This window comes from Episyrphus balteatus, chromosome 1, assembly GCF_945859705.1.
Source record: "Episyrphus balteatus chromosome 1, idEpiBalt1.1, whole genome shotgun sequence".
NCBI classification, from domain to species: Eukaryota; Metazoa; Arthropoda; class Insecta; order Diptera; family Syrphidae; genus Episyrphus; species Episyrphus balteatus.
In genome coordinates this window covers 136,448,766-136,474,952 of record NC_079134.1, presented here as the reverse complement: position 1 = coordinate 136,474,952, position 26,187 = coordinate 136,448,766, and the positions used below count along the sequence as shown (strand labels likewise).

The 26,187-nt window shown below is 30.8% G+C and overlaps 4 protein-coding genes across 6 annotated transcripts in view; 2 read left to right on the top strand and 2 right to left on the bottom strand.

Annotated features, from left to right (window-relative positions):
• Positions 1-26,187, bottom strand: part of LOC129921025 (sodium channel protein 60E) — a 264,152-nt gene that overhangs the window by 6,908 nt on the left and 231,057 nt on the right. For 2 of the 3 annotated variants that reach the window (XM_056002640.1, XM_056002642.1), the window contains exons 4-32: positions 24,215-24,423; positions 23,443-23,663; positions 23,268-23,374; positions 23,122-23,204; positions 20,258-20,349; positions 19,885-20,147; positions 19,621-19,827; positions 19,411-19,561; positions 19,036-19,341; positions 18,740-18,828; positions 16,225-16,350; positions 15,980-16,150; positions 15,724-15,917; positions 15,555-15,657; positions 15,067-15,195; positions 14,344-14,358; positions 13,771-13,965; positions 13,351-13,502; positions 11,419-13,287; positions 11,014-11,341; positions 10,834-10,934; positions 4,146-4,320; positions 3,787-4,083; positions 3,574-3,728; positions 3,380-3,513; positions 2,625-3,294; positions 2,183-2,542; positions 1,987-2,101; positions 1,172-1,353 (exon numbers count right to left, since the gene is read on the bottom strand). In XM_056002640.1, the coding sequence (XP_055858615.1) occupies positions 1,172-1,353; positions 1,987-2,101; positions 2,183-2,542; positions 2,625-3,294; positions 3,380-3,513; positions 3,574-3,728; positions 3,787-4,083; positions 4,146-4,320; positions 10,834-10,934; positions 11,014-11,341; positions 11,419-13,287; positions 13,351-13,502; positions 13,771-13,965; positions 14,344-14,358; positions 15,067-15,195; positions 15,555-15,657; positions 15,724-15,917; positions 15,980-16,150; positions 16,225-16,350; positions 18,740-18,828; positions 19,036-19,341; positions 19,411-19,561; positions 19,621-19,827; positions 19,885-20,147; positions 20,258-20,349; positions 23,122-23,204; positions 23,268-23,374; positions 23,443-23,663; positions 24,215-24,423 (7,199 nt within the window). The remainder of the gene's footprint in view (positions 1-1,171; positions 1,354-1,986; positions 2,102-2,182; positions 2,543-2,624; positions 3,295-3,379; positions 3,514-3,573; positions 3,729-3,786; positions 4,084-4,145; positions 4,321-10,833; positions 10,935-11,013; positions 11,342-11,418; positions 13,288-13,350; positions 13,503-13,770; positions 13,966-14,343; positions 14,359-15,066; positions 15,196-15,554; positions 15,658-15,723; positions 15,918-15,979; positions 16,151-16,224; positions 16,351-18,739; positions 18,829-19,035; positions 19,342-19,410; positions 19,562-19,620; positions 19,828-19,884; positions 20,148-20,257; positions 20,350-23,121; positions 23,205-23,267; positions 23,375-23,442; positions 23,664-24,214; positions 24,424-26,187) is intronic. The other variant, XM_056002641.1, reaches the window with a different exon arrangement.
• The window catches only part of LOC129921030 (mitochondrial thiamine pyrophosphate carrier), a 138,051-nt gene continuing 118,640 nt past the window's right edge, over positions 6,777-26,187 (top strand). The window contains exons 1-2 of the transcript XR_008773451.1: positions 6,777-6,791; positions 6,851-7,042. The gene's annotated coding sequence lies outside the window, so the exon portion shown is untranslated. The remainder of the gene's footprint in view (positions 6,792-6,850; positions 7,043-26,187) is intronic.
• On the top strand, positions 8,093-9,068 carry LOC129921033 (putative nuclease HARBI1). The gene is made up of 2 exons (XM_056002656.1): positions 8,093-8,384; positions 8,451-9,068. The coding sequence occupies exons 1-2, from the start codon at positions 8,117-8,119 to the stop codon at positions 9,047-9,049; spliced, it is 867 nt and encodes a 288-aa protein (XP_055858631.1). The 5' UTR covers positions 8,093-8,116; the 3' UTR covers positions 9,050-9,068.
• Positions 9,230-10,496, bottom strand: LOC129921034 (myb/SANT-like DNA-binding domain-containing protein 4). Its single transcript, XM_056002657.1, has 3 exons — positions 9,998-10,496; positions 9,715-9,908; positions 9,230-9,643 (listed from the first exon to the last, which is right to left on the bottom strand). Exons 1-3 carry the CDS (start codon positions 10,178-10,180, stop codon positions 9,262-9,264), a joined length of 759 nt encoding a protein of 252 aa, XP_055858632.1. The 5' UTR covers positions 10,181-10,496; the 3' UTR covers positions 9,230-9,261.

Here is a 26,187-nt window from a genome sequence, read left to right as displayed (position 1 = left end):
ACCATCAGTTTGGTATTTAATTGCCATATTTTTATCACTTTTTGAAAAAAAAATTTTTTTTTGAAGCCTATATCTCGATTATGATTTTGGGATTATTGCTCTTAAAATATTCTTATTTGCCTGGGTGTTATGTCCCTGCGTCTTCTTCTATTGATAATTTCCTAACATTCGGTCTTATTTCACAGTTGGGAAACGGCGATATTTCACTTCTTTCGAATGTGGCCGAATTTCGAGAATCTGCCTTATTTCACGGCACCTATTTAAACCACCAACGTGATTTTGAAATCAATCTACCTAACTCAATTGTGAAAAATAAACAACACGAAGAAATCATCGTGCCCATAATATCAAAGCTCTAATCCACTATTCGAACGATCGAAACAGAACATTTTTTTTTTGACATTCATTTTTTCGACAAATTTAATTCGAATAGTGTAAGAGAGCTGATCGTCGGCAAAATTCTGTCGAATGTTCTATAAACGCTCAAATCCATGCTTGCGTCATTTTGTATTCAATTTTGTTGGTATATGCTGCGGTATTTTTATGTTTTATTGCTACATCAAATATTATTGTTTTTGTGAGATTTGTGTTCCGTGCAATAAACATTTTTGTAAAGATTGGTGCTTAGTTTTCATCATTGATGAGGACATCTTTTGAGATTTACATGTATGTACTTTGAAAAATAAAATATTGTCAGTTAGATTACATTTGCTTGAATTTTTTTCATTAAACTACAATTACCTCTTATAAGCACTCTAAAATTATGTCTACCTTTTTAACTATGTATTTAAAAATATAAGCATTTCATCGCTGAGGTGGTCCAATATTATTTATAATAACTTTTTTTTATTGAAATGTTATCCCTTCCTATTTAAGTATTACCTGATGATTCTAAAAACATATTATCAAATGGATTTGAAGAATAATTTGTAAAGTCCATTCGGTCTTCTACGAATATTGATGACATCATATCTTCAAGTAGCCATTCATATGATAATGACATCCTAGAAAAGCTTTTTTAAATTTGTTCATATTTTTTTTTGTTGAAGCAAACAGAAAAAAGTTAGTACAATTGTAGTAAAAAGATTTCGTGAAAAATTTGCAAAAATTTATATATCAAGAATTTTCAGTAAAAATGCTTTTTTTGAAGCTTTAGTTTTTATAAATATACCGCTTTCCAATATCATCATTTTGTTGTTTAATGTCTTTCATTACATCATCAGCTCCAGAAACTAACATTAATGGTAAATTTAACCATGGACCAGCAAGTTCACTCAGATCAGAAGCATCCGAAGCACGAGATGATTTTCTTGACGAAGCTCGACTTGAGCATTGTGTACCTCGACGGCTGACCTAAAATAAATAAATTGGGTTTTTTGATTTTGTGTTTAACAAATAAAATTACATTAAATCAAATTGAATTCAGGAGATAAGAACCGGTTTCTGTAAAACTACAACAATTTTTTTTTTTTAATATTTCTGAATTTCTGTGAGTTGAGAAAAGTTATCGAAACTTTAAAAAAATTGAACATTGTTGCCCAGTGCAAAACCAAAATTATTTCAAATAAGTGTTCGTTCTTGTTGATTCTCACGAATTAGTATGGCCCAATTGATTTTATAAAAAAAATTTCACAAAAAACAGGAAAGGTATTAAATCATGAATTGCGAATATTTTTTGCCCTGATGATGAGGCAAAAAAGCCCTCGAAATACATATATATGTAGCTTTTATAAAAAATAAAAAATGCGTTTTAATATGATCTAAGAAGAAAAACAAAAAGGTAAAATAATATTAAAATCATTCAAAAAAAAAAAAACGAAATATATGTATGTACATATAAAAATAAGTAAATTTTTGACGCAAAAAGCTAGCTCCAAAATTGTACAGTTGATTTAATCCCTTCGAAAAAATTAACGAAATTATCGGTGAGAGTCACAACGAAACGGGATCTTAGAATTTATTCTACAACGTAGTTTTTTGATTTACCTGTAAATGAAAAAAATTCAGCGCTGACAATTTCGCATGCCATCCACCGGGACTAGAAGATTGCGTGCCATCATCGTCTCCTGAATTAACTGAACGTTCTTTTTCTTTCTTCACTCTGTTTAAATAAATATTCATCAAAAATTAAATGTCCATAATTTGAAATAATACTCACGAGATATTAAAAAAAACACTTTACCTTTGATATTCCTTCCATGTTGTCTGAATAAGTTTGGCGGCTTTCTCTTGTCTTTTCCAGATCCTTGTTGACGACACAATTTCCAATTCCTTACGAGTGGGGAATTGTTTTTTAAATTTAACATCCATTTGCTCCTGAAGCTGCTTGAAGTTATCGGTCTCCTCAACATGGCCCAGTACGTGCTTCACTAAAGCATGTAGTATATCCAAACAGTGAATCTTGTTACCTTTTGAGATTGGCAGATTGAATGATACTAATGCTACAGTGTTTGGCTTGGAGATTCCTAGAGGAGGATCTAAGGAGGCGATGAAATCAGAGAGCTGGGAGAAATGGATGAATTGTGTGGCATGTGGATCGTATCTGTAAACAAAAACAAACCAACATGTAATAAAAGAAAAATGATAAATGAACACAATTTGTATTCATATTTTTAGATACAAACTTTGACCAACGAATATAGAACATCTCCAAATCGTCCTCAACTATTCCAATTTCTTCCTCTTGATGAGCCTGATTAAAGTTCTCCAATATAATAGCTATGTACATATTAATTACAATCATATAACTGATTATAATGAAGCTAGTAAAGTAAGTTATAGCCAACAGTGGATGGCCACAGTCTCCATTTGTCTGACGATTGAAATATGGATCACAGTCTGGCGGTTGGATCATTAACGATTCCAATACATCATTCCATCCGGCTGAAGTCATTAGACGAAATAACAACTGCATACTCCGACCGAATGTCTGGAAATTCACCATATCATCGAGTGCTCCCTGAAGTTTGACATGCCCGAATAAGGACATTCCAAGAATGGCATAGATGAAGGTGATCAAGCCCAATAGAGCGCCGATGTTGAAGAGAGCAGGCAGGGAAACAACTAACGCAAATAGCAACTTACGAATACCCTTAGCGGCTTTGATAAGACGCAATATGCGACCAATACGAAATACACGCACCACTCTTAGAAGAGTTGGGCTAATTGGCAAATCGATCATGATGTCTTCCATCAGTATTCCGAATATGGAGGCTAAAACGAGGAGGAAATCGAACACGTTCCACGGCACGGTGAAGTAGTGATAACGCAGTCCGATGATCTTCACTATGGCCTCTGTATGCGATTAATTGCATTTAAAAGTTAGTAAATTATCAAGTTAAAGGCTTTGAAGATGAGATTTTATGTCTTTTGTTCTTACCCAATCCGAAGACGGTAGTAAAAAATGCATTGCTAACCTCTAAGATGAAAAACACGGCATGAGGCTGATTATAATGCTCAATGCCCATTGTTAGCATGTTCAGGAAGATCAACACGAAAATCGCGATTTCGAATCTGTGAACGGAGTGCTGTTGTCTTCTAAAAATACTTTTGAAAGCTTTTCAAATAAATTACCTTCTTGAGTTAGATAAGTCGTAGAACATTGCTAAAAAATGATTGAACGGTCGCTTGATTACTTTTTGGGGTTTTTTGCGTCCTAGTTTCTTCATTGCGGTGTAGTAGTGCTTTTGCGATTCAGTTAAGAACATTTCTAACACTCCACCTTCATACTGTAATTGACATTATATTTCTGACTATTGACGAAGATTTGAAAGCGATTTAACAAACCTTCTTTTTTAGCATATTGAAGTTATCGATTATTACTCCGATAAACAGATTGAGAGTGAAGAATGATCCACACACGATGAAGATAACGAAGTAGATATACGCATATAGATTGGCTTCTCGTTGCGGTTGCAAATCAATACCTCTGGCATCTACTGCATCGGCCATAACTTCCATCCAACCTTCGAAGGTTGCGACTTGAAGCAAAGCTAGATAGCCCATTCCCACATGATCGAAGGTTATTTTCGAATTGATCCACGAGTAATTCTGTTCAATGCAATCCCATTTATCATTGACTTCCTACATGAACATGAAGTTGAAGAGTTGAATTGAAATTGAAAGGGTCTGAGTTTCTCACTTACCGTTATTGGCAATAGTTCACCATCATCATCGATACATTTGAAAAATTTACCACCAAAAAACTGTACACCCATAATGGAGAATATGAGCCAAAAAACTAAACAAACTAAGAGGACATTGAAAATTGATGGAATGGCATACATGAGAGCATTTACTACAATTCGCATTCCCTGCCACCTGGAAAATGTTAAAGAATATAAAGAGGTAAGAATATAGTTTGGGAGGAGAAAGATAGTTTTTTTTTTTGGTGGCTTCGTATATCATTTTTTTGCATTCCGAAGTTTGGCCATTTTGTTATTATATTTTTTTTTGCAGTTAGATACTTGATTTTTTTTTATACTCGAAAAGCACATTTAGATATAAACGAAAAAAACACGAAAACAGTGTGTTATTGTGTTTGAGTTTGAAAATTTTAGTTTAGTTTTTTTTGAAAAAGCTTTAGAAAGCAAAGTGTAACGAAATAGCTCTGCGATTACACCCGAAAAAGATTCATTTATGGTTTTTGAAAATATTTTATTTTTTTTTTAATTTGTGAAAGAGAATAGGTATGTAATTAATTTACAATGAGAAGAATCTTTTTTGAGCTATAATCACTTTGTATGCATTTAGAGAATTATGTGTGGTATTTGTGGTTTTGTACATGTGAAAAGGTTTAACAAATAAATACATTATACTGTATTATAAAAAGTAGCATGCATGTAAAGTAATTGAAAATATAAAGTATGTAAAGTATAAATTATGTAAAGTATAAATTATGTAAAGAATAAATAAGGTTTTAAGAACCTGTAGCCGTTAAAAATGTATTGGAATTATTGAAAACAAACATCGATTTCTTCAAAATTTTAAGATTCAAAAATCCTGCCAGGTCGAACTAGTTGATCAACATCTTAATCTTATATTTATGCTACTTCAATTTATAGCTTCATTAAAGAACCTGGGTAAGTAAAGTAGTACAGTAAAATAACGCTGTTCAACAAGGTTTTTGTTACAATATGACCAAGTCATACTTTTTTCAAGGTTTTCTGTGCTGAAGTTCAATTCGAAGTCAGAAAAGTTCTATCACATTACGTTCTTTTATGTCCCAGATAGAGAGCGACAGACACAAAGCTCCCGAAAATCGTTTTTTACTTGCGATATAGGTACTATATATCAAGTTATGTATTCGTACAAAAAAAAAAGGTGAGATAACATTTTTCCATAACATTACGATGGTAGAGAATGCCAAAAAAGTGGGTCCCGGAAGTCCAATTTTATACCAATTTTATTTTAAAAATTTTTTTCCAAGAAATTATTTATAAAAAATTAGTTTTTTAAAAAACGGCTCTAACGATTTTGAAATTTTTTTTTCTAAAAATGCATGTTAGTATATCAGTCAAAACTGCATACTTGTTTTGGGGGGCAATTTGATTTCAGATTTTATATTATTTTTTTAAAAAACGAATTTCCTTTTTTTTTTTCTTTCCCATATATTTAGATTTTCCAAATTTCTAAAAAGTCTTTAAAATTTAAGCAACTTGAGCTCTAAGAGCAAGTACGTGCGACCCCAGTCGTGCAATTTATTTTTAGAGCTTTTAACTATAACGATGCAATAAAAGCATCAAGCTTTAAGTGTAGTTGTAAAGATCAAAATAACTTAAACGTTTTAGACCTCTTTCCATTAGCCATTTTATCCCTTTTTACCGACTTCCAAAAAGGAGGAGGTATTCAATTCGCCTGCATTTTTTTTTTTTTTGTTACCTCATAACTTTGGACTGAGTGAACCAATTTTGATAATCCTTTTTGTATTGGAAAACTGGTGGCTGCAATGTGGTCCCATTTCAATTTCGTTCAGTTATAACCACAGGAACTATTAGAAAAACCATAAAACCCAATTTTGATCCATGGAAGTAGGTTTTGTTTTTTGATAAAAAAGATTATTACATTTTTTGAAATGCTTTCAACTTTTGTGTCTTTTATGTTTAATCTTCAAAAAAAAAACAAATTTCCTTTTTGTATTGGAAAGCTGGTGGCTGCAATGTGGTCCCATTTCAATTTCGTTCAGTTATAACCACAGGAACTATTAGAAAAACCATAAAACCCAATTTTGATCCATGGAAGTCGGTTTTGTTTTTTGATAAAAAAGATTATTACATTTTTTGAAATGCTTTCAACTTTTGTGTCTTTAATGTTTAATCTTCAAAAAAAAAAACAAATTTCGGGAGCTTTGCTGACCTCTATATCTTCTCAAGCAGTTACTACAGAGTGTTAATTCGGTGAGCGAATACAGACTTGAACGTAGGACACCCGGTTCTCAAACATAACATCACTGCCACCGAACAATAAGTGGATAGATTCTGAACTAACAATTTTGCTTCTATAAAGCTTTACAGAAGTTAAAGAAGTCGGTTTTGCGTTGGGGAGGAGAATATGAAATCCTTAATGTTTACTTCGGAGAGGACCACGAAGAAAAGCGTGTACATATTTTGTAATAAGAAAAAGATTTGGAAAAATAGTTCTGCATTAAAAGAAAAAGATTTTCCTGTATTTATCACTGTGCGAAATTTGAAACCTAGTACGCGTAACAATTCGAGAGTTTTTTCTTCGTTAGAAAATTATTTTATCTTTAAAACATACATAATATAAATTCATGTAAATTCAGTTTCTAAAAGGTTTAGTTGAAATTTTTTATAAAATTCAAATTCCGTTCATAATAATAATAAGAATAAAGTTCAAAGGTGCATAGGAACACGTGCCAGAACAATTCAAAACTGGAAAGATTGCTGACGTTTTCTGAGGTCAACCTGGCGAGCCTCAAATATGGAAATAAATTGGGAGAAATATGGTCCCAATTGAGATCATGACAATCGTCTTTAAAAGAGAAGATACCAGTCGTCGTAGTTAGACTTTGTTAAAGGTGGAGGTAATTTGTTTAAATTTTCTCCTCATTGGAAGACAGCGTTACTTGAACAAGAATTTTTGTTTGACCACGGAAATGCTTAGTATTTGATACCAATTTAATTAACAACTGCTGCTGCTCTCACACCAGGTTAAATTTTTCTAGCATTTTCTTCTTCCACATTCCCCAGAAATTTTTGAATTTTATGACAAAATAATATGACTTAATAAGAATAACACCAATAAAATATTTTTTGGTCTTCAATTTTGCGAACTATAAATTTTACATTATGTACATTAGAAATTTTTTGATGAATAAACATCAAACTAGAAGCAGACCAACGAACCAATTGGTAAATTATACAAAACTAAAAATAAAATAAATAAAAAAGACTAAGGGCCGGTTTGTTGACACTCGATTATCTTTAATCAAGGATTATTCCAGTTGATAATCGTAGAATTCGTTTGTTCACAAAAATTGTAATCACAGAATCTATGATTTGAGCAGTTAATTTGAGATTTCGTTAATCATCCAATTTTGCTCGATTAGCACCATTTAATCAAGGATTTACTGGAATTCAGTTTGTTCATACTTGATTTTGACCAAAATGAAAACTGTCATTAGCACGAATTGCCAAAAAAAAAAAAAAACAATAAATATTCTTTAGCTGCCGTCTGTTTTAAACAAAAAAATAAAAATTTGTGCATAACTCCCGCTGAATACCAAAATAAAATGAAGTAAGTTTGTTAAAATTATTACATTATGCACCTATACGTTTCTAAATATAAACTGCATTATTATTTTAGTGCATCTGGAAATTGTATTTGGGATTCTTGGAGTGAAAGTGAAGATGAAGAAGATATAGAAATTTTGATTATTGAAAGGCGACAATATAAAATGCACGAAAGATTGGATCATTTCAATAAGTGGGACGACATTGACTTTTTTCGACGATTTCGGTTCCGGAAGGAAACTGTGGCAAACATTTTAGAATTAATAAGACCAAAATTGGTAGATAGAAGTGAAAGGTTTTCGTTACTAATTTGCTTTAAACTAAAATTGTATTAAATTTTTTTTAGAAGTCGAAACATAACTCCAATGGCAAAACTCCTTATCACGCTACGGTTTTATGCGTTAGGAACAATGTTGATTTCCGTCGGAGATTTTTTTGGAGTTTGTAAAACAACAGTTTGCCTCGTTGTAAGAAGAGTCTCCTCTGCCATTGCGTCCTTGAGAAAAGACATTATAAAAATGCCAGATTCTGATGAAGAGATGGCCGAAGCAAGCTACGCGTTTTACAATCTTGCCAAATTTCCGAGAACAATAGGAGCAATAGATTGTACTCACGTGAAAATACAATCTCCTGGTAAGTTAATATAATTATATGAAATAGTTAACTTGGTTCAAAAATATAAAATATTTTTTCTTTAAGGTGGGGATAATGCAGAACATTTTCGAAACAGAAAAGGATATTTTTCTCTAAATGTACAGAGTGTAAGTTCGGCCAATTTAAAATTTTTGAATATTGTTGCGAGATGGCCTGGATCATGCCATGATCAAACAATTTTCAACAATTCAGTTTTAAAAATGAAACTGGAGCGAAAAGATTACAAAAAATACATTGTTGTAGCTGATTCAGGTTATTCCAATACACCGTACATGGCAACACCATTACTTGAATGTACAAACCAAGTAGAACAATTATATAACGAATCAATTATAAGAAGTAGAAATGTTGTAGAGCGGAAATACGGTGTTTGGAAACGACGTTTTCCTGTTTTATCTCTTCAAATGAGAATTAAAACAGAAACTGTCCAAGATGTTATTGTTGCAACGGCAGTTCTTCATAATATAGCTGTCGATTTTAATGAAGAGATTCCACCAAATGAGCTTGAAGCAAACATACCACCCATTGAATCATTTGACGTTGCCAGAATAGCACCAGATAATAGAAACAATGTTCGTACAGAGTTATTAGCCGGTTATTTTCCGGCACTACTTCAATCCAATACATCATTGAATACATCTTAAAACCAGTACAATACACTGTTGGCCAAATCAAAGAAAATTATTGAATAAAAGATTTTGATATAGTATTTTAATATAATATCATTTGTTTTATTAAAAATTATTTTAGATAAGTTCATTTATATGAAGTAACAAAACTAACTAATAACAATAACTAATAACAATAACTAAAAATAACTGAAATAAATAAATAATGAATTATTAAATTAAAATGGCTATTTTTGTTTGGCTAAAAGTTCGGCCTCCAAGATTTGCATTTTAAGGCGGTGCTCCTCCGCTCCCTGTGAAAGCTTTTGTTGATGTTCCTCCTGATTATTTCTCAATTGCTGCTTTAATATTTGTTTCTTTAATTCGTTTATGTCATCAGGGTCTTCTACTTTTTTTCTTTTATTTTTGTTAAGACACTTGTGTCGTTTGGTTCGCAGCATTTCGGGGTTATAACCTTGCCAATTAAGGGATGGTTTTTCTTCAATGGGTTGCTCTTCGGTGCTTAAGATATCTTCCAACAAATGTTGAATATCTTCATCGGCCACATTTGTATCAGCATCCCCAACCTCCATCTTCTCTTTTTCAAATAAAACTTCATCATCATCATTTCTAGAAATAAAATACAAACATAATCAATGCTATAATGATCATTAAGTAACTAATAACATAGGATTTTTCACCTGGATGCCAACCCATCAACACTAATGCCCATGACATCGCTAAGCTCATTGAGCAGGGGACTTTGCTCTTTTTGTGTTGGGGGTGGTGGGCCACCACCTGTAAGAAATATTTCTTTGCGCAGGTCAGCCTTTGATTTGCGAAGAGCTCTTTTTATGTTGTTGTATTTGTCCTTCAGTACTTTCCCTGTCCTCAACTGAAAAATTAATTTTTATATTTTAAAGTTTTGTTTGTATTAAAAATGATTTTCAGAAACAAAAAAACCTAACTAGATTAAAAACTTACTTGTCCTTCCGATGTGGCATTGAAATTTTCCGCCAAGGCCTCCCAAGCTGCGTCCTTTTGTTTGGACGTGATTGCGTCTGTTTTTTTATTTTCTAATATGCTTTTTTTCTGCAACGCCAAATTAATCAATTTTTCTTCTTCGGCCTTGGAGAAATTTGATGTTCTCTTTGAGCGATTTGACATATTTCTGAAAACATATACACATTCATAAATAAACTAATATAAAAAGATAAATAAATAAGTATTTACTTACCTTCCTTACTGTTAACGCTTTCAAATTAAAATTCAAAATATCACAAACTTCAAAAAAAATTAAAAAAAAGCTAAATCCTTGATTAAATTTCGACAGCCAAACTGACAGGTAGATTGGAAAATGGAATGATTTATTGAAAAACTATGATTTATTAACCAAGGTGGAAAAAATGTGAACAAACGCTCTGTGATAATCAAGGATTCTTAATTCTCAATTAAGGGTAATCTGTAGTTACCAAATTGACGATTTAACCCACTTTCAACAAACTGGCCCTAAATATTATTTGAAAATATAAATATTAGTTGTAGCATGCATTTTTGAAAATTAAACAATAAAATTCTTTAGGAATAAAAAAAATGCTGAGTATTTAAAGTGAACATTTAAAAACACTGCATTTGATGTGTCAGGAACCTGGAGTCCTTCTTATTAAAAAAAAAATATAAACATTTATAAAAAACATTAATAAATGATTTTTTCTTCTTCTATAAATAAATTTGACATTAAAAATTAAGTGCACACAGAGACATTCAAGAGCCTTGACAAATAAGCTCAAGTATTTTGAATCGTAAACCAATATTGTTACCTGGAAATCGCTCTAAGCGGTCTCAATGCACGAAGTGTTCGAAGTGATCGTAGTACTTTTAAATTTTCATTTTCTTCGATGAGCAGGGAAAACACAGAAACCTTTAAAAAAGAAACAAAAAGTTTTGTTAGAACTTTAAATCTTATAAACTTCTAAAATTCAAAAAACTACTTTACTTACAAAAACAATAATGAAATCCAATATCGTCCAAAAACTCGTGAAATACTTGGAAAAACCAAGTGCCAACCACTTCAACACCATTTCAATGACGAATATTATACAGAACGAAAAATTCGTCCAATACAGTATTCTTTTCAATGTTTTATTGTTGTCCAAGTAGATGTCCTCGAAGCATAATGTTATACTGGATGCAAATATAAGCACCAGAACAAACCACTCAAAGGCTGGGGTATCTACAACCGTCAAGACTGCCGTCCTCACTTGGGTCCAATTTTTTGCCCATTTCGTATCCATGCAGGACATAAAGCAAGGACATCGAAAAAATAAACTGCAATTAAAGACACAAATAAAAATTTAACAAAACATATATTTAACTAATTTTTAAAAATCGTAATCGTAACTCACTGATCGTAACACTTCTGTGGGAAACAGTCCTGTGGCACCTTTGGCGGCTTTACAGTGCCAAAACTGGGAAAAGACATGGGATCATTGTATGCTCCCTGCGAGTTACGTCTCCCACCAACGGTAAGATCGTCCACGTAGGAGACCAAACAATGCCATGGTTTTTCTGTTAGTCTCGTAAAGGTGGACTTCTGTCCCGTCATGGTGGTAGGTTTGTCTTCCTCATTTGCCCCAGACGTATAATCGCATTGATTGCTTAAGCTTATTGAGGTGGTCTTGTCGAAAGGTTGTGGATGCACTTTAAAGCCTTCCATTTTGAAGTCACCAGCCTTTGGGTGGGGCGTTTTCATTTTTTTCTGTGGTGTAATCGATTTCAATGATTGTGGTGGAGTTGGTGGCACGACTCTTTGAGTTTGTTGGTGTTGTTGTTGTTCAATGATTTCTGATTGTAGTTGATTTCGTTGCTTTTGTATGAGAAGGTTTTCATAGCTATTGGTACTTTTGAGCGATAGACTGTCAATTTTCAGATCGGCAGTTAAACATTTGCGAGGGAGTTTTTCACTTTCGATACGAATCGCAAACTTTTCATCCTCAGGAAGTTCGTCAACACGTTCGATCAGACTTAAACGTTTGAAACGATCAAATTGTGCACTGAACAGATCGTTTTTTCGCCGAAGAAATGGCGATGTACTGCCAACTTCGGCAAACGGTGCATGCATCTGATCACAGATTTTACGAATCTCATTCGAGATACTAAAGTCTTCGTCGATTTTTCGTTGTTTTTCAAGACTACGACGTTTGATCTTAACCGAATTACGATCAACATGAGAATTAGGGTGATGACGTCGCTGTACAAAAGCTACTTCGTAGTTAGCGTGATCAGCTTCTATGGCAGCGATGTGATCGAGTATATCCTTATTGCATTCATCTGCAGCCGGCGATGGTTCGGACAGATTTGATAGTCTTCGTTCCAGAGATGTCGTTGATTTTTTGATTTCTTCCAATTCTTTCTCGAAACTCTGAATGATGTTATCAAATTCCGAATTGCCGACAAGAGGCAATTGGTCATGTGAATCATCACCATTGGCACTACCGTTGAAGATTCCCTGAGATTCAGATCGACCGAATACCTTATCGATCGACTCACAGATACTTCCATTGCGCCTTTGTTCAATTTGATGCAAAATAGAATTTGAAATATAACTAAGATTCGACTTAAGACTACTTGATGAAGTCTTTCGTGGCGGTGAAAAAATGCTCGCATCTTTTTTGGCGTCCAATATCAGACTATCGGTCTCAGTCTCGATCACTGCGCTGCCATAGCCAACAGTCTCACTGAAGTAATTATTACTATTGTCAACATCGTCCTGCAGGAACTGAAACAACTCTTTTTGATCGCAATTAAGCAGTTCGTCCCGCAGATTCCCCTGATGCATATAATCATCTTGTTCTATGGAGATGGTATTCAACGAATGTCCACTGGACACTCGTTTAATGGTCATACGATCGTAATTCTGAATGTTTTCATCTTCAGACTTACTCCTCGATGGTATAAGTGATCTTTGTGATGTTTCACTCGATTGTGATAGACGATCGAGTGATTTGCGATAACTTGGCGATCTAGTTAGCAGGGATTTCTGATACTGAAGGTAAGCCTCGTCGTGTTGGCGTAACGAATCAGCACGTTGAAATATAACACTCTGCTGGTCACCTGGGTCGGTATCTGTTGAATTGTACTGGCCCATCAGACGCAGCTCTATGGATTCGGTGAACGTTGGTTCGTCACGGCTGTCGTTCTGTTGGGTACCAAAACCGGAAGACACTTGATGTAGTAACTTTCTTTCTACATGAGGATATAGGGTGTAATCGTTTCTAAAAATTAAAAAGGTTTAGAATTTATTTTTTTAAATTTCAAAAATTGGTTTTGTGGCGTACTTTTGATTATTGTCATCATTTAGGCAGATATTTTCATCGCCTTCTTTATATTCTTCTTCGTATTCACCACCATCGATGATAGTATGTAGACCTTCTCTCAATGGAATTTGAAACCCGAAATCTGACCCCGAGACGGGACGATTCATTGATTCCTTAAAATAAAATTTAAGAAAAATACTGTCAAAATATTGACTTGTAAATAAAATAAAATTAAAATAAGTAAAATAAAATAAAATTAAAAATTTTTTTTTAATTTTAAAACAATATCGAACTAAATAAATTATTATGGGAAATAGGGATTTCATGGCTCATGGTCATCGTTCTTTGGATCAGCCTACCAACAAATTTAGAAAAATGATAGGTACAAAACCAAAAAAAAAAATCAACGATTTTGTTTATTTATTTCTTTTTTTTCCTTACTTGATAACTTAACCTATGGAATTTTGTTTCTGATTCTGTTTGTTTAACAGATGCCACTTGAGCTTCTCTCACAACCTGCTCAAATTTTGTGGCATATTTGAGTTCCTTTTTCTCCTTTCTAGCTTGTCGTTTTCTTCTTATTAAATCTCTCACTCGTTCTATACTCCGTGCAAGTTTCGATTCTTCTCCAACTTCCTAAATCGATTCAATTCAAAGATGACTTAGTACAAATTGTATTAAAAAAAAAAATATTTTTCTTATATTTTGCATAATTCTAAAATTTACTTCTAAATAAAATTCACATAAATATGTAAAATTTGATTTTTAAAACAAATTGCATTTGAATACTTTCCATTATCCAATTAAAGTCATTTATGTGAAATTTCTGTAGTCTAATTTCTTATAAAACAAATTATAAATAATCAAAGCTTTTTATGTACAATTCAAACTGAAAAAACTAAGCATCTACTATACAGGTCATTCAAAATACGACTAAAAGAAAGGGATAGCTAGCACTTTATAGTTTTGAAAATTAAAAAAAAAAGAGTTACAAACTACTTTTTGAAGAATTACCTTTTTCTTGAAAATCTGTTCGATAGATAGACAGTTGAGAGACACGGTGCACATTGAGTAGGTGAATCAGTTTAGCAAACAGTTTTTTTTTTAAGTTTTTTTTTTTTAGTGCGAATTTGTTTGCATTTTTTTTCAGATACACACATATTTAAGGCACATCAATAAAAACACACATAGAAAAATTTAAAATATCGACAAACAACATATTAAAAGATTTTTTTTTTAATTAAAAATATATAATTTTATAGCTTAATTTACATGCGACGATAAAATGTTAGAAATTGTTTTTTTTTTTTAAATTTTTTTTTTAAAGTTTTTGATTAAAAGTTTTTATGGTTTTTATATTAAGTAGTGGTTTTTAAATTAGAGGTAAGGATATTTTTTAATAAATATTGTCACAAGATATAAAGTTAGACATTTTTTTTTATTTAGTTAAGATTTTGTTTTTAGACAAAATAAAAAAAAAATAAAACGAAAATGTTTTTAAAAATTTTGTTTTAACATAAGTGCGATTGCCACACTCACACCGAACTTCTATTGACAACGAAATCAATTAAAACACATTTATAATATACTAAAATTTAGCCATAATGAACATCCAATTATTTCCTAATAATTTTTTTCTTTTTTGTAATTTTTTAAATAAAAAAAAAATACACACACACTAAGACACCTAATTCAAGAAAATATCAATAGAAAAAACAATTGTATTTGAAAATTTACCTCTTTTTTCGATTTCAATTCCTCCGAATTGAAACTATTGAGCAACAAGGCCAAGAACAAATTTAGCACCATGAAATTACCCATCACCAGAGTTGGAAGGAAAATTGCGAAGCACGTTGATGCTCCTTGCTAAAATTGGGTTAAAAATTGATTTATTAAAACCATAGTTTTAATAAATTTTGTGAAAGCTTATATTTTGAAAATAATGAAATGATTTATAAAACAAAAAATTATCTGCAGCTTTTAATATTATTTGCTGTTGAAAAATAATTGTAGCTTGAAATGAAGAAAAAAGTAAATCAATCACAAAATATTATTTGAATGTGCAAGCTAATTCATCAAAGATTTTTGAAAGCGCAACAATGAAACCTTCAAAATCGAAAAATGTTAATCTTATTTTTATGTTTATTTAAGCGTTTTTATTTTTTTAATTTAAAAATATTGCAAAGTATGTTTTAAATAACGATAATATGGATTATATTTTTTACCTCTTCTTCAGCTCTCATGCAATCCCATAAAGGTTCAATCCATTCACCACATAAAATTCGAAAAATCATCATAAATGAATGAAAAAAATCGTTAAAATTCCACCTATAATAAAAAATATAATATATTACATTTTTGTTTAAGTGATTGATTTTTTCAATTTATATTTACCTTGGCACAGGATCAGGATCGAATTTTTCTGGCGTATAATCCTTTGAAAATAATTGCATACCAATCACAGCGAATATATAAATGACTATAACTAAAATAAGTGTAAGATTTCCCAGTGCACCAATGGTCGATATAATGATACTCAAGAGGACCTTCATTGTTGTCCATGATTGGGCGAGTTTTAAAACTCGCAGCTTAAAATTTAAATTAAATTCATATATTTTTATGGGTTTTTCAATTTAAATCAATGCCTTACCAATCTCAGTCCTCGTAACACACTTAAACCATCAACTAGTTCGAAAATAATATCCAGTAGACTGGCTGTTACAATAATTAAATCAAAAATATTCCAACCACAAAGAAAAAATTCTTTCGATAACGCCAACAGCTTAACAATACATTCGAACGTAAATATTGAAGTAAAAACCTTTTTTAAATTAGAAGACATTTTAATTAGAATTAATGAAAAAAAAAAAGAATAATTTTTAGATTTAAATCAACCTTATTTCCTATATCTAATGCTTGTCGAAAGCTCTCACTCATTCCGTGGTGTTCCATGGCTAGAAACATGGTATTCAGTACTATACACAAAGTTATTGCTAATTCAAATAATGGATCTCTAACAATCTGTAAAAAAAAATGTTATTCATGTAATTTTTGTACAAAAATTAAATTATTAAAAATGTATATTGTATATTGTAATATAACATAATTTTTCTTTAAATTTTGTCATCAAAGTGAGACTTGTGTATCTCCTCAAAGCCTATCTAAGGTTAATTCTTGAGGAGTCTCATTCGTTCATTTTCTTTTTTTTATTTTAATTTTTATTTATTTATTTATTTTTTATTTATTTTTATTCTATCTAGTCAACAATAACTGACGTTTTACGTTTTAGTACGAGCACCGAAGGCAAATTTTATATTCACATTTTCTTGGAAAAAGGACGATTTTTTTAAATTCATAATAATTAAACTGTGTAAGTCGAAATCATTGACAAGTGCGCTGTTGACTGTTCCCCCCTATTTCGGACCTGAGAAATCGATTTGCATCAATAGTTTTTCGATTTTTCGGAAGTTTTTTTCAATAATGCGCCCGGTTTAAAGTCATTTTTCTTGTTTATATTGCTATTTTCTCTGTTCAAACGTTATTTACTACCAGCTACCAGCAAAAACTACTGGCTTTGTGAAAATGCATATCTTAGTAACGAATGTGTTGCCGTTGTGTTTTAATACATTTGTTTACATTTGAAGCCGATTTGTAAGAAAATGCTCCTATTGCGTAAACGATTTAATCTTATTCTTCACTCACAAATATTTTTTTCCTTTAAATAATCGAAATAATCCTTATACATCATTTTATTTATGAAATTAAAAAAAAAAAAGTTTTGAAAAAAATGTATTTTTAGTTTAAAAAACAAAACGTCAACACCGGCAATTTTTAACACATGGATTTAAAAGTATTTTTTATTGCCGACGTTTAAGAACAGAAATTATCAAAATTGAATCTGTAATTTGCTTTAGTTATACTCCACTAAAACATAATAAAACGATAACAATGCAAACAAATCCAATTTATTTTGAATTTTTTCAACAAAAACTTGCTTAATTGTTAAATAAATTGCATAAAATTGTTTATTTGTTTTATGCTGGTAGTAAATAAAGTTTGAGTCTAATAAATATAAATATAAACAAGAAAAATGACTTCAAACCGGGCAAAATGCTTAAAATTATTGAAAAAACTTCCGAAAAAAATTTTGTTCGAAGTCGTACCGATAAATCGCAAAAACTAATGATGCCAATCGATTTCTCAGGTCCGAAATAGGGGGGAACAGTCAACAGCGCACTTGTCTCAAAAATCAAAAATTTTTTTGAAAAAACTTGCACAGTGTTATTTTTGTACTCATCTGAATAGGTTCACATTTTAGTATCATCTTACTTTTAGCCTGTCTTGGTATTTATTGTAATGGCACATCCTTTTTATACATAATTGTGACAAGGGAACATCATTATGCGCTTAATTTAGGAGAAAAAAAAATTGTCTTAGGGCCTACCGTTCTTCTCACACGGTAGCTGGACCAAATCTTTTCATAAAAACAAGCATATTTTTTGGCTCATCTGAATAGGTTCAAAAGCAAAAATGTTAATTAATGATTAGTTGCATGGGTACAGACAATTTTAAGTCCAACTGACCCATGCAACTCATCATGCATTTAGCATTGCAGTTCCGTATGTGTTTGGCTTTCGCAGATTCCCAGACATAAGACAAACAAACTACTGGCTGCTCACATTAAAAAAATCTATTTTACGAACAAATCTTTAAACTTGTATTTATTGTTATTTCTTTTATTTGCGTTATTTTGTAGCCATTGACTCTTAACCGGAAGTAATTTTTCCAAACTTTTGCATGATACTCTCAAAAAATTCAACGAAAAAATATGCACCACAACTAATTTTTCTGGTCTACACAAAGCCATTCCCGTAAATATGTTTTAGATATGTAAATGAAATTTTGAACATGACTTGTTTACTGACAACCCCTTCGCAAACTTTTTTTAAAGTTGAGTTATTGATTTTCTCAGAAAATAAATTCAGATTTTTGCGAAGCATTTGTACCTTAAAGATAACACTAATAGTAACATTAAGGTCGAAATGAAATGTCTTCTTACTGGTATTTTGAAAGAGATTAACAGACTCTAAGGATTTGTATTTAACAGATTGAAACCCTTAGTTCATAAATCGTGGTTTTGGCTTTGTGCTCACGAAATGTATATCCGCAAAAAAAGAGTATGTATAATTGGTATTTAGTTTCATACGCCAACATTTCCAGTTTGACTTGCAGGTTGCAGACTTTGAGTCTTATGAGTTTTTGAAGTACCAACCTAGATAAAATTTGACCTTTTTGGAGGGGAATGATACTTAAAGTTATACGATTTTATTTTTTTTTTGTTTTTGAAAATTATTTTTATATTTTCTTTTTGTCCAACAACTAAATAAAAAGATACGAGTATCATACTTACTTTATATAAACAATTTTGAAATTGCAGCCAACCCTCGTAGTCAACGCAACATTGAACACATCTATCACAATTTCGATCAGGAAGATCATCTTTGTGTACAGTAGTAGTTTCAGCATTAAAAAGTAAAAGAAGAAAATATAAAAAAAATGCAAGACAAACAAATACATTTACACATTTTGCTGTAAAGCTAAATTATAGCAATTTATAAAGTATAAATTTTGCAAATAAATATATGAAAAATTTTTTGTCAATGTTTTTTTTTTTTATTTATTTACGCTAAACTATATACTATGTACCTATAACAACTATTTCCGAGGAAAATTCTTGATGCAAAGCATAAATGTTATGCTTCTTAATGCGTGCAATATTTCCATTGCACTTAATTAAACGAACCTCGCGCGGTGATAAGGCAAGTGTAACCGGAGTTAAATCGGATTGTAACTCCACCGCTGATGTGTTCACCATTTCATTACCTGTGTCCTGTTCCTCATGATCGTCCACGACACCAGAATCATCCAATGAGGATTCTCGATTCACTCCGCCACCTTCGCTGGCATTTGAACTGGCCTGTCGACTGCCAGGTAGTAATTGACCTTTGTAGTCTGTTATGAAGCGTGTTTTTTTATTAGTTTTTTAATTTAATTTAAGGATTTAGCTTAAAACTTATTCACCTGAGGGGTATAACATGTTTGGATTCTTGTTCTGCTCATCTTGAAATGAGATACCCCGAGGACGTTGATTTGGAATATTCAACGCCTGCGGCCGGTCGGTGCTATGTCGAGGACTCGGGCTCGGACTTGGGGTCACCGAACGGCTTTGACTCTAAAAAACGGTTCAAAATCAATTCTAAACTGTCAATTTTTGTAAAATAAAATTTTTACTTGGCCATTTCCATTTTCGTTAGGAGCACCATCTTTACCCTTCTTTTTCCGACGTGTCTTTTTTTTACTGTATTGTGCCAGGAGTACACCCTTCCGTGAGTCGATTTTCTTTTTGTAGTTTTTGTTTAGTTTTTTTACATTTAATATGGACGGGTCGAAGCTAAAAGTTGAATCTTCACGATGATCCAATAAGTCTTTTTTTCGTTCCTAATAAAAGTTAAAGATAAGTTTGGGACTGGCAGATTTGATGGGTCTTAAGCTTACTTCGTTTGTTATTTCGGCTTCTTCCTCGTAACTTAACGCTACTACGGCTAACATCAAATTAATTAAATAAAATGAGCCAAAAAATACAACCACTGTAAAAAACGATACACTCATGGGTCCTGATGTAGCAAGTACCATGTTATAGACATTCTCCCAATAATCGAGGGTGATCAATTGAAAAGTCGTTAGCATGGACCACATAAAATTATCAAAATTTGTGTATCCATGGTTGGGATTTTCACCCACACAAAGGCACGTGTATCCTGAATAAAGATGAAATATTTAAGATTTATAGTTTAGATACATATTATCGTAAATTAGGTTAAATCTTAATTTTAACTAGCTATTCAGTTTTTTGTTTTAAAAAACAAACCTGTTGGGCAGTGCCTGGCTCCAGTGAGATTTCCACATAGCATTGGCAACTCTTCGAGATCGTACAGCCAATTTTCTGTATCATTCACCCAACTGGAATTGTAAACAAAAGTTAGCATATTTTTTTGTTAACAACATTGTTTATTTTTGTTGTTTTAAAGTAAAGTAAATAAAAAATGAAGAAAGAATTTGCACTAAACTAAAAAAAAAAAAAAAACAAATGAAAGAACAGCTAAATAAAGACAACTTTTTAACAAGACCTAGATACTACAAAGCTTGCTTTTGATAAGTTGTTCAAAAACTGTTTATTCAACTGTTTGCGTATTTATCAAAATTAATAGATTTGCGAAACTTTTCTACCGTTTTACCTACGCAGGAGATCTTTATTTTCATGAATGTCTAAAATTAAAAGAAAGTTACGAAGAAATAATTTGAAAACTCAGGGGTCGAATCACGCACACGATTAAGATCGGTACGTTAACGTTTTGACTATTGCTGTATCTATTTAATCAGTAAACAAAAAATAAGGACACAAAGCGACGATACGTTAACGAACGTTTGTCGTAATTCGGCCACAGCTATGAGCTATAGATTTTAAATATGATGTAGAAAAGCCTAGTTATTCGGAATTTACTAAAACCATACACACAGAACAATATCAATCTGATCGGCAAGAAAAGTTTTCTAGCTAACTAATACTTAGCTATTTTAATTTAGCCTCATCTACATATCTGTGGTGTTTGGTATAAAAATGATGAATCTATTAAAAAAAGTCTACTTCTTTTTGATACTTATTGCCTAAATTTTCACTATTTTTAACCATAACAATTGAACGTACGACTAGAGGTGACTCTAATAGTTTATTTCTTTTAAAAACTACCTATTAATTAAAATTTGTTTTTTGTTTACTACGAAATTTTTTCAAATAACCTTAAAAATTGATAATTAAAACGATTATTAACCCTTTGACTGCCAGCTTTTTAGTGCTCTAATATTTCACAAAGGGTGTCGCCCAAAAATGATAGCCATGGCAGCCAAAGGCTTTAAAGAAAAATTGTCAAGTCAACAATCAAAATTTAATTGATACAAATTAAAAACCAAAATTAAGAACTTGGTATACTTTTACATCTCTGTACCTACTTTTTGTGCCAGCATAATTTTAGCATAGGAGAACTTGGCTCTTTTGTAGCAGTTATGTTTTTGTTGTAATAATAATAACATAATATGACCACCATCCACCATTTCCTTAAAAAAATCAGATTGTGTCTTTATGAGCCGCTTTTTTCATAATTATATTAACAAAAACATCGTTTTAGTTGGAGATTTCAGAACTGAAAAAACAACTAATTTCCTGTCCATCTAGAACCTTTTCTTTCAAACAAAACCGTTTGCATACCCTACGGCTGAACATACATTAATTTACCTAAAGATATACCAACTACACGCATTTGAGAAAAATTTATTCAAATCGACAGATATTGTGTTTCTTTTTGATCCCAAGATTATTTTTGTTTTTATTAAAAAATAAAAAGGAAATTCTTTTTCAAATGCTTTTTAATTAAAATAATGGTGGTGCTTTATTTGCGCATTCCCAGACATTAGAAAATATGCAGCGTTTAAAACTCTGAAGTTCACTGTGGCGTATACGTGCTTTTTTTATACCAAAAAGAGAAACTTAAACTATACTTTTTTTAAATAACATATATAACATATTTCCCAGTTATTTTTGTTTTTAACGCTAAGTGTAACGTAAGAAAACTATTGGCAGTACTGAACCTCATAAATTATTATAATTTCATTGAAAAAATTTGAAGAAACAAAAAAAAAGAGAATTTAAATTTAAATATTTTTTTTTGTCTTCTTTTGGTTTTTAACTTCATATTTTAAGTTCTTGAGACAGCTCATTATATTTGCATCATTATGATCCTTAATATGTTGGACTTAAACAGAATGTGTAGCGTAAACTGCGATTTTGAACCACTTCATTGACGCTCATGCCATATATGGATATCAAAAACTGCAACGAACTAACAAAATTGTATAAATTAACGACGATACAAAATCGTGGTCATATCTTTAGTTGTGGTTTTCGAAACAGTTGTTATTTGAAAAGGTATCAAGAAATTGAAAATTGGAATTCAATAACTATTTTTCGAAAATTTTTTCGATTTTTTCCATAACCGATTTCTATATCATTTTTTTTTTATTTTACAAGAAACCCCCTTTTTAGTTTTACTTATTTTTGAAAAAGTATTTTTTGTTATTATTAGTAGTTCGGAACACAACTCTTTTGCAATAAAGAAAAATAATAAGCTCCTTCTTCTTCAAAATGATTGAATAGCACTCATTCCAGAAAAGTTGTTATTTAAGATACTTTCTGTTTTAAATTGGCAACCCAAACCAAAAGTTTTGATATTTTATGTTGTGAATTTCACGCTTAAAAAACTAAACAAATAGAAAATAATATACATTTTTCTGTATCTGATATCTGTATATTTGTTTGCTTTTTGTTGTACAATAATCTTTTCGGCTCTTAGCTGATAACAAAGCACATAGATACACGATTTTCTATATTTAACTCATTTAAACGAAAAAAAAAATTGTTATACGGCATCATCACCATTCAAAGATTAATCTATGTATACTTCCGCATATTTTTAATAATCCATTTCATATATATAAAATATTTTTGTTTGTAATTAATTTGTTAGCTAACGTATTTTAATTAAGAAAAACTCTTGCTAAATACATACTCATTAATATAGTTAGTAAGATTTCTGCTTTAATTTAATTACTATAAGATTCTTGATAAGTAAATGGGGGATGCAAATTCTTTGATAACATTGAACTACATTATCTAATTACCTTTTCCATTCTGCACTTGTTAAATTGACCCAGTCGTCTGGAAGATTTTTTACGCATTTATTCCTAAGTTCGCCCATATATACCTTTTAAATATACAAATTTAAATAAATTCAATGGCATTTTGAAAAAAAAAAACTTAATCTTACCTGTAGGGCAAATAGTGCAAAAACCATTAAACAAAATATCGTTAGTGTCATTACTTCGGCCAACTGTCGAAATGAATGCAATAACGCATTTATAATAGTTTTAAGGCCTGTAAATTAATTTTAATTTATTTTTTAAATAAAGATACTGAAATAATTTTTCTGTAAAATTTGTTACCCGGCATAATGGAAACAGTCTTTAATGCTCTCAGTACACGAAATGTTCTCAAACCGGCTAAATTGCCAACCTCCATTCCGATGGTGGCATAGCCGCTAGTTATTACAATAAAATCCAGCCAATTCCATGGATTCCTTAAGTATGTGTATTTGTTAAGTAGGAAGCCTTTAGCAATGATTTTGATGAACATCTCAAGGGAGTAAATAGCGAGGAAGATGTATCTGTGGGAATAAATTCAATTTATATTAAAATAATAATTGTCGTTGCTTTAGGTTGTAAATCAATCAATATTATGTATTTGAAAGCTTACTTAAATCCACTTAACTTAACCAGAAGACAAGTTTAGTGGAAAGTGTTTAAAGCTTTAATTCATCCATGAGTGACTCCTTATGATTTCAATAGCTTTTTGACGGTATAAAAAATTTCTGAATTAAATCGGGTTTAATTTAATTTGTATGAATAACAAACTTCGATTTAACTCTGATTTAACTCAGGTTAAACAAACTTTCTCTTGGTTATGAGGTTCTATGAACTAATAATTCGTTTTCAAGAAGTTTGTTTTTTAATATTTCAAACCTTTGTACTGATTTAGTACTGAATCTGCTGAGCTAACTTGGTTAGCTGAAAACTGACCTTTTATGTTTATATCTATTTTATTTCCTTCTTTCAGTAAAAAGTATACCTACCTATTCTCCTTGATACTTACTCTTTAACTTTTGTACTCTTCTTTAAGTAATTTAAATTTCCATTTAAAAACAAAATAAATACTTACTCTGCTTCTTCGGATGTTTCTGTTCTGGCTAAAAAAATACAGTTGAAAAGTATTGTAGCCATCACACAGTAATCAAAATATTGATTCGTCGCTATGTACACACATACACGTCGACCACGACTCCAAGGATGAAACAGGAAAAGGCTCTTAGTTCCGGTAAACCGATGAATGTAGTTTTTCCGAAATCGCTTTGACACCACACAAAAGGTCTGCAAAAAAATAAAAGAACAAAAAACAAGAATAAGAGAGGACAAATGTCAAACCGAGTGTTAAAATGCAATTAAATTGGAAAAACTTAATGACAAAAGTGGAAGGCGAATTTCCATTTTGGTTTTTATATTCTTGTGGTGCCTTTTTATATTGTGTCGGTTTAAAATGGGTGTTCGTTTAATAGGTTTTTTTTTTTTATATAAAAAGGTCGAGAGATGTTGTGTTGTTGTTGTACAACACGAGTATGCAAATTATTTTTTTTTTCAACGGAGAAATGAAAATTGAATATGGATAAGGATAAGGACACATATACACAGAGCTTAAATTAACTTTAATCTGATGGGCACTTTATTATAAAGGTATGGAAAGTGCCAGAGGATTTTATCTTTCTTTCTTTTTTTTAATTTTCTTGCATTAAAATTTTATATCGTCATTTTCGGTGCTTTTGAAATTTCTTTTATGCAGAAACCTATATTTATATATGTATGTGTATGTACATATTTTTTATCATTTAAATTCATTTTTAAGGACAATTTTAAAAACAAAAAAATGCAGGACATGTGTCGAACTTGATTTTAGAGAAATATATCTATCCTTAAACTGTTAAATTCTGTTATCTGTTATCAAATCTAATCATTTATTATTTGACCAAAACCATTTTTGAAAATAAGAAAAAGAAGCTTTGAATCGTTTAATTTATTGTACTTAAATAATTGCAACATTCCAGTAACGGGACATTTGTTAAGGTGGCACTCACTCTAGGATGGTAAAAAAAAGTTTAAAAGTTCAAAGATTTGGTTTCAAATTTTTATAAATTGAATTTTGATTGATTATACTTGACAAACTTCAAACTTCAGCATAGGAGAACTTGGCTCCTTTTTTTACACTTATGCCTGTTGTTGGAATTCTTTTTTTCTAGTCTTTTCTCTTAAGATATTTTTCGACATTTTTGTTTCTTGCATCTCGTAAAAACCCGACATTAGATTACTATTTCCTTAACAAAGCTGCCATTAATTAAAACTATTTTTTTGAAATTTTCTTGCAGCTTTTGACTTTTCAAAAGAAAGTCATTACAAAAAAGATTTTAAAAAACGCCGCCGACAGCATACAAAAACGCTGTCGGTAGTATTTTTTTTATCATCGATCGTCATTGGTGCAGGACAGCCTTTGCAAAAAGCTTTTTTTATTGAACTCCTAATAAAATTTAATTTCCCATAGTTTTTATTTCAGGTAAATAATCACCCATGCTCAAAATCAGTTATGAAGAAAATTAACATTTGCAAAGCGGAAATTTTGTAATAATCAATATATCTTCATACTTCAAATCTTTAAAATTGATATTTGTATGTTTTAAATCATTAAAATTACTAGTTTGTGTGTTGCAAATCATTAAAATTGCTCAATCCCTCAGGTTTCTCGGTTTTCCATTTGAAATTTTAAAACTAAACATAAAATTATTTCTTGTATCTACATATGTAAATATATATTTACTTTTGTCTAATATTTTGCATAATATTATGTATTTTTTGTAATTTCATATCTCAATTTTTTTTTGTAAGTAAATCTTTTTGATACATCTTCTCTTTATATTATATTTATTTTATTTTATTTTATTTTATTTTATTTTATTTTATTTTATTTTATTTTATTTTATTTTATTTTATTTTATTTTATTTTATTTTATTTTATTTTATTTTATTTTATTTTATTTTATTCTATTTTATTTTATTTTATTTTATTTTATTTTATTTTATTTTATTTTA

Coding starts and splice junctions, on each gene's coding strand:
- LOC129921034 (XM_056002657.1), bottom strand. CDS start 10,180: ATGTCAAATCGCTCAAAGAGAACATCAAATTTCTCCAAGGCCGAAGAA. Junction 9,909..9,997: donor ATGCCACATCGGAAGGACAA/GTAAGTTTTTAA, acceptor TTAATTTTTCAG/TTGAGGACAGGGAAAGTACT. Junction 9,644..9,714: donor GTTGATGGGTTGGCATCCAG/GTGAAAAATCCT, acceptor TTTTATTTCTAG/AAATGATGATGATGAAGTTT.
- LOC129921033 (XM_056002656.1), top strand. CDS start 8,117: ATGGCAAAACTCCTTATCACGCTACGGTTTTATGCGTTAGGAACAATG. Junction 8,385..8,450: donor CGTGAAAATACAATCTCCTG/GTAAGTTAATAT, acceptor TTTTTCTTTAAG/GTGGGGATAATGCAGAACAT.